Source organism: Hippocampus comes, unplaced genomic scaffold, assembly GCF_001891065.2.
Source record: "Hippocampus comes isolate QL1 unplaced genomic scaffold, H_comes_QL1_v1.1 scaffold60, whole genome shotgun sequence".
In the NCBI taxonomy this organism is placed as follows: Eukaryota; Metazoa; Chordata; class Actinopteri; order Syngnathiformes; family Syngnathidae; genus Hippocampus; species Hippocampus comes.
Window position 1 is genome coordinate 989426 of NW_017805483.1, and position 13689 is coordinate 1003114.

Below are 13689 nucleotides of genomic sequence, written 5' to 3' on the forward strand. Positions count from 1 at the left end.
ATATTTTTTTTATTTTGTAGCTAGCTCAATAGATAGCTCGATAGATAGATAGATAGTTCAATAGCTCGATATACAGTTAGATAGATATGTAGCTCAATATATAGGTAGATAGATATGTAGCTAGAGAGATCGATAGATAGCTGGCTAGTTCGATAGATAGATAGATATGTACGGCAGTGTCAGGCATGCATTGTCACTGCAGGGTGAAAGCTTGGCAGAAAAATGAGGTTAATACTGCGAGGCAGGCCAACCCCCCCGCTGCCCACCCAAATTGGGTCAGAACCAAGCCCGGCCAGTGGCGGCGATGTCACGGCAAATATGTCAAACAATCAGCAGAAAAAAAAAAAAAATCAGCATTGTTGAAGGGTGGCAGAGGGGGTAGCTTTGAGGGGTCTCCGCTGAGGCGTGTGCGCTGACAGTCGCCTTGATGTAGAATGTGACTTGGGGAAAAGGCGGGGGCGGGGGGTGTGTGCAGCTTTTGCATTCATCACTGATCACTGGCCATTTCATCAGGTACACCAAATACAAGACAGAACCTCTGACAATGCATTCTGTGACAATGGCTGACATCCCCCCATGCCCCCCCCCCCCCTTGAAAAGCATATTCACATGATCGCCACCAACACTGCAAAAAAGTATAATCAAAGCTTTGGCTGCTCTGGGGATTAAGAGAGAAAAACAGCTCCACTGACCTCAACGCTATTGAGAAGTGGCAGCACATCGTTAAAAGGAACAGCATCTGAGAGTGTGCAAAATTAAAGTCAACGTACTTCAGTCTATTCAAGGTCTGCCTGGAAAATGGAATGTTTTCAGGTCAGTCTATTTTGATCATATCTGTAAAATGTTGTCAACCCAATGAGAATCTGCACAGCAGTCCTAAAAGGAAGACCTTTGACAGTATACTAAGAGAAGGCTGAAGTTTCAGTTTTTTGCTGCAAAATTAAATTTGGAAAAAAAAAAAAAACACACACAATGCCCCCCCCCCGCTAGGTGTGACTTACCGTCCTTCTCCAACCTCTTTCTCTCTACCCTGTTGAGAACCTTAAAATTAAGATTTGTGGGGCTGGATGGCAGTGTGACTCCAAACAGCAAGTTGTTTTTTTTTCCAGGTGATATCCAAGAGGTGCTCCAATGCAAATTTGAACAGAAGAGACGTTTTTGGGTCGACTTTCCTGTTTTTTGGGGGAGGGGGAGAGGGGGGGTTGTCTTGTTTTTTTTTTTGTTTTTTTTTTATAATCGAAATCAGGCCGATTTTTCCACAATCCTTTCTGTTGAGGATGTGAGACCACGAGGTTTGTGTGCCTTTTTGTTGAATCAATTGTCTTCATAACGTTTGTCTTTCATTTGTTATGCCCTTTTTATTGATATATTTCATATCCATGTTTGTGGCCATTTCTCACGGGTTGCCAAAGAATAAACGCTGTATTTTTTGGACTTTGTGTTGTGCTTCATGTTACATCCTGAGGGAGCTACATATGGATCAATATTCTGATTTCTTGGACGTATTATTTGAAATGTTCTGTAAAGCGCTTTGTTCCAGCTGCAGCGGTTGTGAAGGCTCTATATAAATAAAGCTGTATTGTATTGTATTACTTTTGGCGTAGGTCCATGTAGTGGATGCATAATGTAACCGCAGCCACTATTGTAGCTTCTGTTCTTTGCGCCTTGTAATGCGGTGCGCCCTAAATTTGAAAACCGTTTGAAAATAGGCCGTTCATCGAAGGTGCGCATTTTACTCCGAAGGGCCATATAGTCCAAAAAATACGGTAGTTATTCCCTGTAAGTTGCATTGACTATTTTGGAAAACATCCAAATAAATTTGAGTTGAGTATATTGTCCAGGTGGTGTGAATGTGAGAGCAAACGGTTATTTGTAAATATGTGCCCTGTGACACTGCCTCTTGCCTTAAGTCAGCTGGCACAGGCTCCGATTACCCACCACCATAATGAGGACAAGCGCAATAATAATGGATGGGCGGAAGTTTTGTCTCATATCTTCTTAAGCGTGAGCCACGCCCGCTGGATTCATGACAGAAAACGTCAAGAGGCAACAAACAAACATCACAAAGCTCCCTGGGATGCCTTTGGGCGTTGTTCGGGGATTGCAGCATCAGAGCTGCAATGCTTGTAGCCTGAGGTTGTAATGACGACCTAAGACCAAAAAAAAAAAAAAAAAAAGGCCTCCTAATGAATTTAGGCCTCGCAGAATGAATGTAATTACAGCCTTGGAAAGCACACACAGCCACTCGCTCCCTGGCTGTGGTATGCTTTCTGCATGTAGCACAAAACTAATTTGGCTCACAGCGCATTCATAGCAACGATGCTTTTGCATTGTTATTCAACAGGATTAGCGGAAAAACAACAATATGAAACTGCGCCCTTGTGGCATACTGTATGTACGTACAATGGAAGAGTAATTATTTGATACACTGCTGAATTTAGAAGTTCATTTTCCTGATTTGGAAAGTGGAAGAAACAAAACGATTATGAATTGTCCCCCGTCTGAACTTGATATGACATCTTTCCTTGTGAAGTGAGATTATACAAAATCCACTAAATCCCCAAACAGCTACCTTCAAATTGTCATAATCTCTTCCCCTCCACATGTGTCTTTTTTCCACTCTCGTGCGTTCATCTAAGCCTCAATTTGTCACGCCGCAGCGACAGGCGTGAGGCGGTGGTGCCGAACACGATGCTGGTGCCTGAGAGCCTGAAATAAAGGCGAGATGACAAGCGGGTGCAGATGCGTCATCGCTTCCTTCGAAACACTGGCAACATAATAAAAGAGAGAGAGAGAGAGAGAGAGAGAGAGAGAGAGAGAGAGAGAGAGAGAGAGAGAGAGAGAGAGAGAAAAGGAGCGCGAGGCAATGACGCCGAAGCTCTGTAGTCGTTCCGGAGGTTTCTCCCCGAGCCTTGGGCTAACAATGCTATGTGTTGCAAAGCTAAAAGGGCAATGGGCGGGCAAAAACAAGGCCGGGGCCATTTTGCTGTTCCTGACATACAAAATCTTAACAGAAGGGTTGAATTTGGCTAGCTTAAACCACTGAACAGAGATCTGTGAGTAGTAATCCACTAAATATTGATTAAAATGGTTGGAAACTAATAAGCTCATGTCACATTCAGCGCGCTTCCAGCACGAAAGTGTAGTGAGATGGGGGAAATGCTAACATGCTAACAGTTGGTACTTGAACTTGTAACAAACCAGTGTTAAGGTATATGATTAAGGATTTTTTTTTCACCTTAGCCTGCTGGCAAAGATTGAGCCTTTTCTTACACGAGGCAACTTTGAAACCGCGGTTTAGTTTTAAGTCATGGTAATGCACTAAATAATGATTAAAGTGGTTTCAAATGAATAAGCTCATGTCTAAATCGGCGTGCTTTCAGCGCTAAAGTATACTGAGATGGGGGAAATGCTAACATGCTAACAGTTGGTATTTTAACTTGTAACAATTATTGAGGATTTTTTTTTTCACCGTAGCCAGCGAGCAAAGATGAAGCCTATTCTTACACGGCGGAACTTTGAAACTGGGGTTTAGTTTTAACTTATAGGTTTTCCCTTTGTTGTTATTTTGAAATTGTTACGTTCATCTGTCTTAAGTTGCATGTTTCATTTTTATGTATGGACAGCCCTTTGTTTCAGTTGCGGTTGTTTCTCAAGTACTCTATAAATAAGTGGGTTGAGTTGAAAGTTGAGAAATTTACACCAAGCCCTGTAGTCTTTCTTTTAAGAATTGATACAAATGCGAACATGCTAATGCTAAACTTCGAGCAGGTAGCAACCTAAGTAAAGATAATGTAACACTGTTACAGATATAACACAAAGGCAGATTAATGAGGAATTTACATTGTGCACTTTGGGTGGGTACGTTTGCAAATCAGAATCAGAAATTTAGATCATGAAAGTCACTCGAGGAAAGATGCCGTGAAAACAGAAATTTCACAGAATTCCTTTTCAATTGGTACTATTTCAAATGAGACTTAAAAAATGTTAACCTGCCAACAAAAAGACAATCTAACAAACACAAGACAAAAAAAAAAACATTTAAATCACACTATGGATAGCTGAAATGCAGATTTTTAAGGAGTTCAAGAAAGAAGAAGGAAATTCTAACATATAGCAAGGTGGCAATCCAAGCAGTTTCATAAAACCACACTGACGTGAACAATGAGAAGCACCCGCTCTCTCCGCGGATTACAACAAATCCATCTCATGTTTCATCCGCACGTGTTTTTTTTTCTCTCTCTCGCCTTATGCCCATCCCCCTTTTCCAAGGAGGAGTACCCCGTTGAAAAATGGATGTTTCTTCGCTCCCCTTTCACACCACCCTGGTTCTCTTCATTATTGTTGGACGTAATCTTGGGGACGAGCGGGAAATTAGGAGGAAATTACGTGATGACGGGTAATCAAATGGGGAACAATTTCAATCCAAAAATACAAACACAACAGATGAATTATAGCATTGCTTTTTGTTCTCTTAACGTCTACATTAATCATAAACCAGCCTAATTTGGATTTCATTAGATTGATGAAGGCTCCGGTGGCAAAAATGAGATGTTTTGCTGACCCCTTCTGTCTTAAAAAGGGATTTCAATAAACTCCGTGAAAGAGGGACAATTTGAACTTGTTACGGCATGTTTGAGCTGTGCTTGTTTTTGAAAGCACTCGAGTTGCCGTCGAGTTGCATCACATGCTATGTCAAACGACCGGGCAGTGACCGGAGGCCAAAAGGGGCATCTTAAATGTCGAATTTTACTTTTCTGAAGACATCTCTGGTACAGACGAGCATAAACAGACACCTGGCTGCACACTAATTAACTTTTTTTTTTTTTTTATTAGTATTGAAATCAACTGGTTAGAGGAGGTTTAATGAATAATATTTATTGCTTTTTTCCCAAGCATTGTTAAAATCAATGACAGTCATTTGAATAAAACTCTCACAATCGAGTGTAAACACATGATGGCTTGCAATGTGTATGCAAATAAGCAGGTTGGAAAAAAAAGGCAAAGAGGCACTACAGTAGATGCCTGAGATTGTAGACTGCGCAGTGAGTATTCTCACTGAGCGTCCACATTCGAAGAACTAATAAAAGTCTTTGGAAGTAAAACGTGCAAATTAGCATATGCAGCAATAAAGAAGTGCCAGTGATCCATGTTTTTTTCTTTTTTTGCTATTCTCGGTTGGCTCGGCTGATTATTCTTGGCTTGTCGTAGCATCAAGAGTCTATAAGGCATACTCAGTGAGTCGCACCTCTATGTCAGGTAGTTTCTCTGTGCCGCCGTCCTCCTTATTCTGACCGACAACTTGGACCTGCTCGCAAATCTGGTGCTTCGAGTCCAATTCAGGAGATCTTACGGGGATGGATAAGGAATCTGGAAATAAAGTCAGCAGTCTTTTTTTAATTGATTTCAAAGTTTTGTTCCAATTTCTGTACATATTTATCCATATTATTTACTTTATTTCTAATTTGATTTTATTGTAGATAAAAATAACACCTATTCATACTGTTAGTATGAGAAATTGCCCAATATTAATTACAACCCCAAAACCACTGATTTATTATTATTGTAGTTGTCAGGACTAAATCAATAAATCCAGAAACATGTTACATGCCAGCAACAGAATAATACGGATTTTTTTTCAATTTGGAGTACAATTAACATGTGATCAAACTACAATGCCAGGCACTCACCAACGTCACACTGATCATCCGCACCGTCGCCGTGGTTGGCCGACACAGAGCTGCAGTTTGTGTCCTTGGTCAATACCGTATTGGGCTGATGCGTATCCAGTGCCTCTATATGGTGGAGATCAAACAAACAAGTAAATGCGGTGTTGTCGTCCAATGAAAACTGAGCCTTCAAGCGAACCATTCTGCACTTCTATCCTGGTACATAAGACTGAGATACATTTACATAATATACTTCCTGTACTATAATATACATAGACATATAAGATATGATAAGATAACCTTTATTTGTCCCACATTGGGGAAATTTGCAGTCTACAGCATATACAGTGTATATACTGTGTGTGTGTGTGTGTGTGTGTGTGTGTGTGTGTGTGTGTGTGTGTGTGTATGTATTTATATATATATACACACACGCGCACACACACACACACACACACACACGCACACACGTATGTATGTGTATGTATAAACACACACACACACACACACACACACACACACACACACACACACACACACACACACACACTATAATTACTGTCCTGTCATTCTTGATCGTTGGGGTATTTTGAACATAACGTGCTAAGACAAAGATTTAAGACAATTTTAAATTCTGAAAAAAAACGCATAAATGTTCTTTAAAGTGAGTATTCAAGCTTACCAGAGTCTACAGTTTGCGTGTTTCCACACTGATGCTGCTCGGAAAGGCTACTTCCACTCAGCAAAAGACCCTGCGAATATAACACACATTTACATTTACTTAAAAGCACACCCACACCTGATTCAAATTGAGGCATACCTGCTTGTCGTCTGTTTCAGGAGGCGGGACGCTGGCTGGAAGTGAACGGATCGGGATACGGTGCAAATAGCCGTAGCCGATACCACAGCCTAAGCTAAGACATCAAAAAATATATATCTGAGCTCCACAATGTTTATTAATATATACAGCTACAATGATCCCCGTTTATTGCTTGGATAGTTCCGGATCCACACGCAATTGGTGAATCTCTTACTTGGCTATGCTCATTTGTGTTTGTGTTGTACTGTTCTCATGGTGTTCAATAAACTGATAAAAAGTACATGACTGTAGCTCTCCTTCCCCACACGGGAGGGTATTATGGATTGTTGAAAAAAAATCTGCAACATAAGTGATACACAAACGGTGAGCCACGACTTTACGAGGAACAGTGTGTCACTCTGTTTTTGCGATTTTAGATTTTTTTTCCACATGACTCCCCATCCTTTCCCCAGGTACAGCAGTCCACTGTTTTTGAGCTATGTCTAAAGCAACAAAAGCACAGAATTACTTTGGCACCATCTTGTGGCATCTTGATGTCAAGAAACTATGCTGAAGTGAGTTGAGAAGTTTTATTTCGATAAATATAGTGCTTTGTTACCCACATGTGGCATCTTTGTTTCGGGGGAACTATGTGGAAGTGAGTTCACGATACCTTCCTTCTCCTCCCCAAGCTCCATTGGGCATCACTACCACTTCTCTGCAGCGCTCACTCTCTGTGTTGTACACCAGCAGCTTGAGCCGTTTGCCCTCGTTGGCTTCGATTAGGGAAAAGAAGTCATCTGACTGCAAAGAAAGAAAGAAAAAAAAACTTTCTTGGCCAAAGAATTAGGTTTTCACTGCAGACAGAAATAGACGTACGCTCTGCAACAGCTGGTCAGCTCCCACGATGAAGTCGACATGGGCAAGCAGACCTGCGGAGGCTGCGGGGGAGTTGGCCTCGACGTCCTGGCAAAAGGAAAACAATAAAAGAGGTTATTTTTGGCATTCCAAAGGGAAGGAATAGGTTTGTCTTGTTTAAAATGTTGATTTTTGAGGACAAAAAGAGAAATTGTGTCATATGTAGTAAAGAGTGGACTTTTAAAAAAAATTGGCACGAATATATTTGGTATACTTTACCACTCATCTTCCTAATAATGTGCTTGGAAAAGCACTTTGCACATTTACAAACATTATTGTGAAAGGAGACAATGTATTTTTAGTTCTTACAATTTAAAAAAGTTTGCCATTGCCGGATGTCTTCAGAAATGTGTGACATGCTTCGGTCAAAATTGCCCAAGGATCAGCCATGTTTCAGGTCATTTTCACTTGAAAGTGACTCTGGGTCTTTAGCTAGCCAGTCTGAATGAAGTCATGGGTAGAGAAAATTACCATATTGGCCAGAATATAAGACGGCCCTGATTATAAGATGACCCCCTCTAGTCTTTTTCAATACTCAAGTTTGAAAAAAAGGCTTTTTGAACACCAAATAAATTTTTATACAGAACATAATTACAGTACATCTGAAACAAATGATTCTAACAATATATTTGAGAGAAAAAGCATGTTATTTTGCCTCATTCAAATCTTAATATCTGAACATTTAAATATGTAAACTAAAGTGCAATCACATTCGTAAATAAATGGCTTCTGGTTTTTGAAATGTAAATGACATCATAACTTCTCCTCAGCTGCCGGTTAACCTGGCCGATCTTCGACCCACTTTTCTCCAGATTGTCGCTACGTTTCTCCATTTTCTGTTATCTCTTCTATTATTTTCTTCTCTTTTCCTTCTTACCGCTATTTTTTACTTTTCTTCTACGTGCTACCGCTATTTTTAGTTTTATTCTTCGTGACAGGGGTTCACTTTGGCCTGGGGAGTCAAGTTCAGCATTTGCTTCAATGATATCTGGCGCTATCTAGCGTCGTGAATGGGTATAATGTCTAGACCCTGAATATAAGACGACACCCACTTTTTCAGTCTTATTTCAATGCAAAAAACACCGTCTTATATTCGGGCCAATACGGTATATAAAGTAACACAACTGTTAGGTAAAAGTAGGGCAGAAGTTTAGAAAATGTCACTCACATGCACATTTTCAGATAGAACAAAATATTCAATTAGTTGTTGGGCAGGCACTCACCCACAACCATTTGTACAAAAGCACTTAATAAATTTCCATAATATGTCCCCCAAAAAAAGATGACATCGCCTACATGTATTTTTGATGGCTACATTGTTGGGAAAAAAAATTAAATGAAATAATAAGAAGGAAAGCAAGAAAGAAAAAAAAGCTTGGTTTGTTTGCTCCTTGCTTACCAGGACATGCCAGACATTTTCAGCAGCCCCCTCAAAGCTACAGAAGCGGACACTAGCCCCCAGCAGGCCCTGACCGCCCCACATGTTGCCGGGTGTCACCTCGAGCTCCCTCACCCGCTGTGACTTGATGTTGTACACTTGCAGCTTCACCGCCTTCTCCGCATTGGCCTTCAACAAGTCTTTCAGCAGGTTGCCTTCTTTACTCTGCAGAAAAACAGAGATGTTACAACGCAACTGCAACCAACCACAACATATGGTTTGCAACTTCAATGAGTTTGTTTACATACAAGTCTTGTGTTTCCAATGGAAATGATGAAGTCAAAGAATGGCTCCAAACCAGCCTTAAAAGCTGGGGAACTATCTTGTATCTGGAGATGGAAAAATAAATTCATTTTGAAAATAAATTGATATTTTTTTTATTATTATTTGCACCCACACAAAATATAAATATACTGTAACAACCCTTCAGTTATGTTGCAGCAGGTCAAATTGATATTGTTTATTTTTTTTCAGTTTTTCAAGTTAAAAATGTTTTAACTGAAAATTATTAACAATTAAGACCACACATTTACTTTCTTCCTGTTATTAAATATTTCTTTCATTATTCTTAATGCATATATATGTATATATATATATATAGAGAGAGAGAGAGAGAGAGAGAGAGAGAGAGAGAGAGAGAGATGGATAGATGGATGGATAGATAGATAGATATATCTCCATCCATCCATTTTCCGATCTTCTTTATCCTCACAAAGGTCGCGGGGGGGGGGGGCGGCCCCGCCCATGTTTTTCGAATGTGGGAGGAAACCGGAGGACCCGGAGAACACCCACTCAGGCCTGGGGAGAACATGCAAACTCCACACAGGAAGGCCGGACCCAGGATCAAACCCATTATCATAATGAAAGCATTTTGGGCATTAAACTTTAGGGCAGTGGAAGACGTTTTATTCCCAATTCTGCAAGAATACTTGTTCCTCGATTTTTAAACTGAGGGTTAAACGTCTGAATGGTTTGGCCGCATGCCAAATGCCACCTCATCGCAGGTTGATATTATGACACACCTGGAGAAAATTTTCATTGGTAATGGATCAACATGTCAACAAAAGCGGGATTTAGAATTCAGAGTTCTAAATTTAAGCAAATCAGTTCAGCGGCACTTTAAATAGGTGACGAGCATGAACAGTGTTCAAATTGACAACTGCGGGTCGTACTACTAGTAGGAGTACTACTTCAGCTAAATTAGCACATACCCCGTGAACATGATAGCCACTCGTAGCTTCTCCACCAAACAAAAACGAACCTTGGACTAAGCCCATAGCTTCTAGTTGACTGCTACAATAATTTCGCAGAGATAAAATCACATTTGCATTTGGAGTTACGAGACGAGAAGCTAGAATGGCTACCTCACGCTCGAGGCGGCGGTGACCGGCGTTTGAAAAGCAGCAAGGCATAAGTGGTAAATAGAGATGCTAGAGAGGATCGAAAGGTAGTGCGTTGGATGGGCGCGCAATCAGCACTCTGGGATCGTTTGGTTTAGTCTGTGACGTGCGTTGCTAAGCACCTGCCTGGCAATCAACGCTCGTGTGTTTATTCCTTGTACTGTACTTTATTTAGGTACGATACGAGTACCACTACTACTGCAGTATTACTAATACAACTACGACGACGAAGAAGAATACATTCCCAAGAAAATAAATAAAACTTTTCCAAAATGAAACAAACATCGTGCACCAAATAAAGTGCAATATAAACGTCTGTGTTATTTAATTTGTCACTTGAGTGAAAATAAAAACACAAATAATAAGACAAGGAAACACAATGGAAACTAAGACAATTCATCAAAATGTACACAGTCCCTACTTTTGTTTGGATCGAAACCGCTGTAAATGTCAAGTTTAGCCACGGAGAACTTTTTTTTTTTACTCCGAACATCAATTTTGCAAAATTTGACCTTGCAGCTCAATATCAAAGTGGGAATTTTTAGATGTGGGAATCATGCTGTTTGCAGATGTTTTAGTTGACTTTGAATAGAACGGCACCTGCTCCTTTCCCACCGACGACAACAGGTCCCGCTCGCATAAATAATATAAAAATAAAACATAACTAAGCAACATTTAGGATATTTGTGAAATACATTATCGGTACATGAATTTTCTAATAATTTTCAGTATCATTATTATTACAACATCATGACATGTTGGTCTAACTTTCTTTAAAACTTAAAAAAAAAAAGTGTTTGCACATTGGCAAAGAACACCGGAGTTATCTAACTGAAGGTCCCACTAATGTGATATAAAATGATGAAACCCCATTCTGCATTCATTCTTCCAACATGATTTGGCTTGCGACTATCCTGTGCTGTTTCGGTAAGACATTCTGCTTTTTCCGATGCAACAGAATTGTAAGATTACATGAACATGTTTAATGGTTTTAATACCATATTTCAATAGGGCTGATTGGTGCTGAGGTACCATTCAACCACTATGTGAGCAACCAGAGAGTCATCGGGGGCAGTAATGCCAAACCGAATACCTGGAAATGGCAGGTAAGCCCTAGAAATAGTTTTAAAAAACATCAGATTCTCCATTTAACGACTTTTCTTTTATTCCAGGCCTCGCTCCAGCTTGATTCATACAACGAAGGATCTTTTAGTCACATATGTGGAGGCTCCATCATCGATGCCTTTTACATTTTGACGGCAGCTCACTGTATCCTCAGGTCTGGCTTTAGCTTCAAGAAAACAAATGCTCGAAATATACATTGCTTACTTAAAAGAAATAAAACGGTCCCTAACTGTTATGGTTGTTGTAAACTCAAAGTAAACTCAACTCCATCCATTTTTTTTTACTGGGTTGAGGTCTGGAGTGGAGCCACTCCATGACCTTAACACGTTTCTTCTTGAGCCACTCATTGATCCCCGGGAAGTAAATTTCTTATGATGGGTTTGCACATTGCATCTACCATCTTGAACAAGGGATGTACAATTTTGTCACTAACATATTTTTGACGTCTCCCTCCATGATGGGATGGAGATTAAACAACAAGTAATTGATTTTAGATGAAGATAGTTGGTCATTTGTTGATCGTGCACATCCGTGTGCATCATGGCCACCGGGCAATGAATAATGGTGTTGTTGTTTCCGTGGCAGTATGGATGCCAGTCAGTACCGCGTGGTAGTCGGAGAATACAACCTCTTCGAGAAAGATGGCAGTGAGCAGTTCATCTCGGTTGAGAAGATTCACGTCCACCCCGAGTGGACAGGCAACCTTGGCATAGGGTAAAGTTCAAACCCCTCCAGTTGCATCAGTCACCTAGTGAGTCATTTTAATGTACATATTGTGTGTGTGTGTGTGTGTGTGTGTGTGTGTGTGTGTGTGTGTGTGTGTGTGTGTGTGTGTGTGTGTGTGTGTGTGTTTCTCGATTAGAAATGACATTGCTCTCCTGAGGCTGTCTCAGGCTGTTTATGATAACGGATTTGTCGCAATCGGCAACCTGCCCAGGCCAGGTGAAATGCTGCCACATGACTTCACCTGTTTCATCACCGGCTGGGGGATCATGGACTGTAAGTCGAGTCGAGTTGAGTAGACAAGGGCAAAGTACAGTAGAGTAGAGCAAAATATAGTACAGCATGGTTAAAAAAAAAAAAAAAGTTAAAAAAATAGAATCTGGTCAGGAAGCTGTTTTCCACGTGAAATGCATGTCATTCTGTCCAAATACTTCCAAACACTAATGACATTGACTCGTGCGTTTGACCAGACGAAGCATCAAGCATCACGCCAGACATCCTGCAGGTGGCCCCCATCAAAGTGGTGGAGCACTCGGTTTGTTCCCAACCGGAGTGGTGGGGGAACATCGCTCTGAGGAGCATGGTGTGCGCCGGAGGGGATGGAGTCATCTCAGGCTGTCAGGTACAAATACATGCGCCTTCCGCAAGCCACCAGTCTTCTTTAAAACCACTTATTGTGGCATGATTGTGTGTATTCTCACCAGGGCGACTCTGGAGGACCTCTAAACTGCTTCACTGACGATGAGTGGAGGGTCCATGGGGTGGTCAGTTACGGTCCGTCAGGCAGGTGCAACCAAGTTTCCAAACCCACAGTCTTCACCCGAGTCTCTTCTTTCCAAGACTGGATTTATTCCGTAAGCACCCACGTATACGTACACGTCATTTGTCAACGGAGCCCCTAAGTAATTTCCTCAGAAATATTGCAAGATAACGAAAAGTTTTTTTGGTTTTTTTTTTTTTTTTTAATTGTAAGGGGACGCTCTTTTTTTAATGCGTTTTTTTGTACTTCCGGGTCAGGTTAGCTAATGTAGGCTCTCGTTCGCGGCTGATTGGGTGACGGACACTACTTCGGGGAAGGGGAGAATTGTGGAGTAGGACTCGGAAACTGTATTTAAGCTCAAGAACAGATTTAATGTCTTTGTATTTCAAGGCAATTTCAAAGTAAAATTCCGTTAAATTCCTATCCATGTTTGGTTTTTCAGTTACCCGGGAGATGACCCGGAAGTACATCAACACGTATTAAATAAAAAGCACCCCTTGCAAAAAAAAAAAAAAAAAAAAAAAAAAGTTTGCGTTTTTTTTTTTTTTTTTTTTTAACAAACCCCCCAAAATCCTTCAGAAAACGACATACCTGTCAACCTTTCGGAGCGCCAACCCATATAAACTACCAAAAAAATCCTTATAAAGAGCAAAAAATCCTTATAACATACCAAAGCATTTTATATGTCAAAATAAAGGCAGAAAAAATCCCACGAAATTTTTAATGATATTTATTGCAGAAGAAATGAGTAAAAACAACGAGACAAAATATTTGAAACACTAGAGAAAAAGAGGGAAACTTTTTTTTTTTTGTGAATATCCAAATTTCTGGGTGCTGAAATGCAAATATGCATTGAG

The 13689-nt window shown here is 40.5% G+C and overlaps 2 protein-coding genes across 2 annotated transcripts in view; one reads left to right on the forward strand and one right to left on the reverse strand.

Moving 5' to 3' along the window:
- The window catches only part of LOC109519496 (Golgi reassembly-stacking protein 2-like), a 29180-nt gene extending 18837 nt beyond the window's left edge, over nt 1-10343 (reverse strand). The window contains exons 1-9 of the mRNA XM_019876066.1: nt 10036-10343; nt 9073-9153; nt 8786-8989; nt 7348-7434; nt 7142-7272; nt 6490-6583; nt 6352-6421; nt 5691-5795; nt 5249-5370 (exon numbers count right to left, since the gene is read on the reverse strand). Of these exons, the coding sequence (XP_019731625.1) occupies nt 5249-5370; nt 5691-5795; nt 6352-6421; nt 6490-6583; nt 7142-7272; nt 7348-7434; nt 8786-8989; nt 9073-9153; nt 10036-10236 (1095 nt within the window). The 5' untranslated portion in view covers nt 10237-10343. The remainder of the gene's footprint in view (nt 1-5248; nt 5371-5690; nt 5796-6351; nt 6422-6489; nt 6584-7141; nt 7273-7347; nt 7435-8785; nt 8990-9072; nt 9154-10035) is intronic.
- A 711-nt stretch (nt 10344-11054) lies between these two features.
- The window catches only part of LOC109519497 (chymotrypsin-like elastase family member 2A), a 4280-nt gene continuing 1645 nt past the window's right edge, over nt 11055-13689 (forward strand). The window contains exons 1-7 of the mRNA XM_019876067.1: nt 11055-11151; nt 11236-11330; nt 11397-11503; nt 11935-12063; nt 12212-12348; nt 12543-12694; nt 12777-12926. Coding sequence (XP_019731626.1) covers nt 11118-11151; nt 11236-11330; nt 11397-11503; nt 11935-12063; nt 12212-12348; nt 12543-12694; nt 12777-12926 — 804 coding nt within the window. The 5' untranslated portion in view covers nt 11055-11117. The remainder of the gene's footprint in view (nt 11152-11235; nt 11331-11396; nt 11504-11934; nt 12064-12211; nt 12349-12542; nt 12695-12776; nt 12927-13689) is intronic.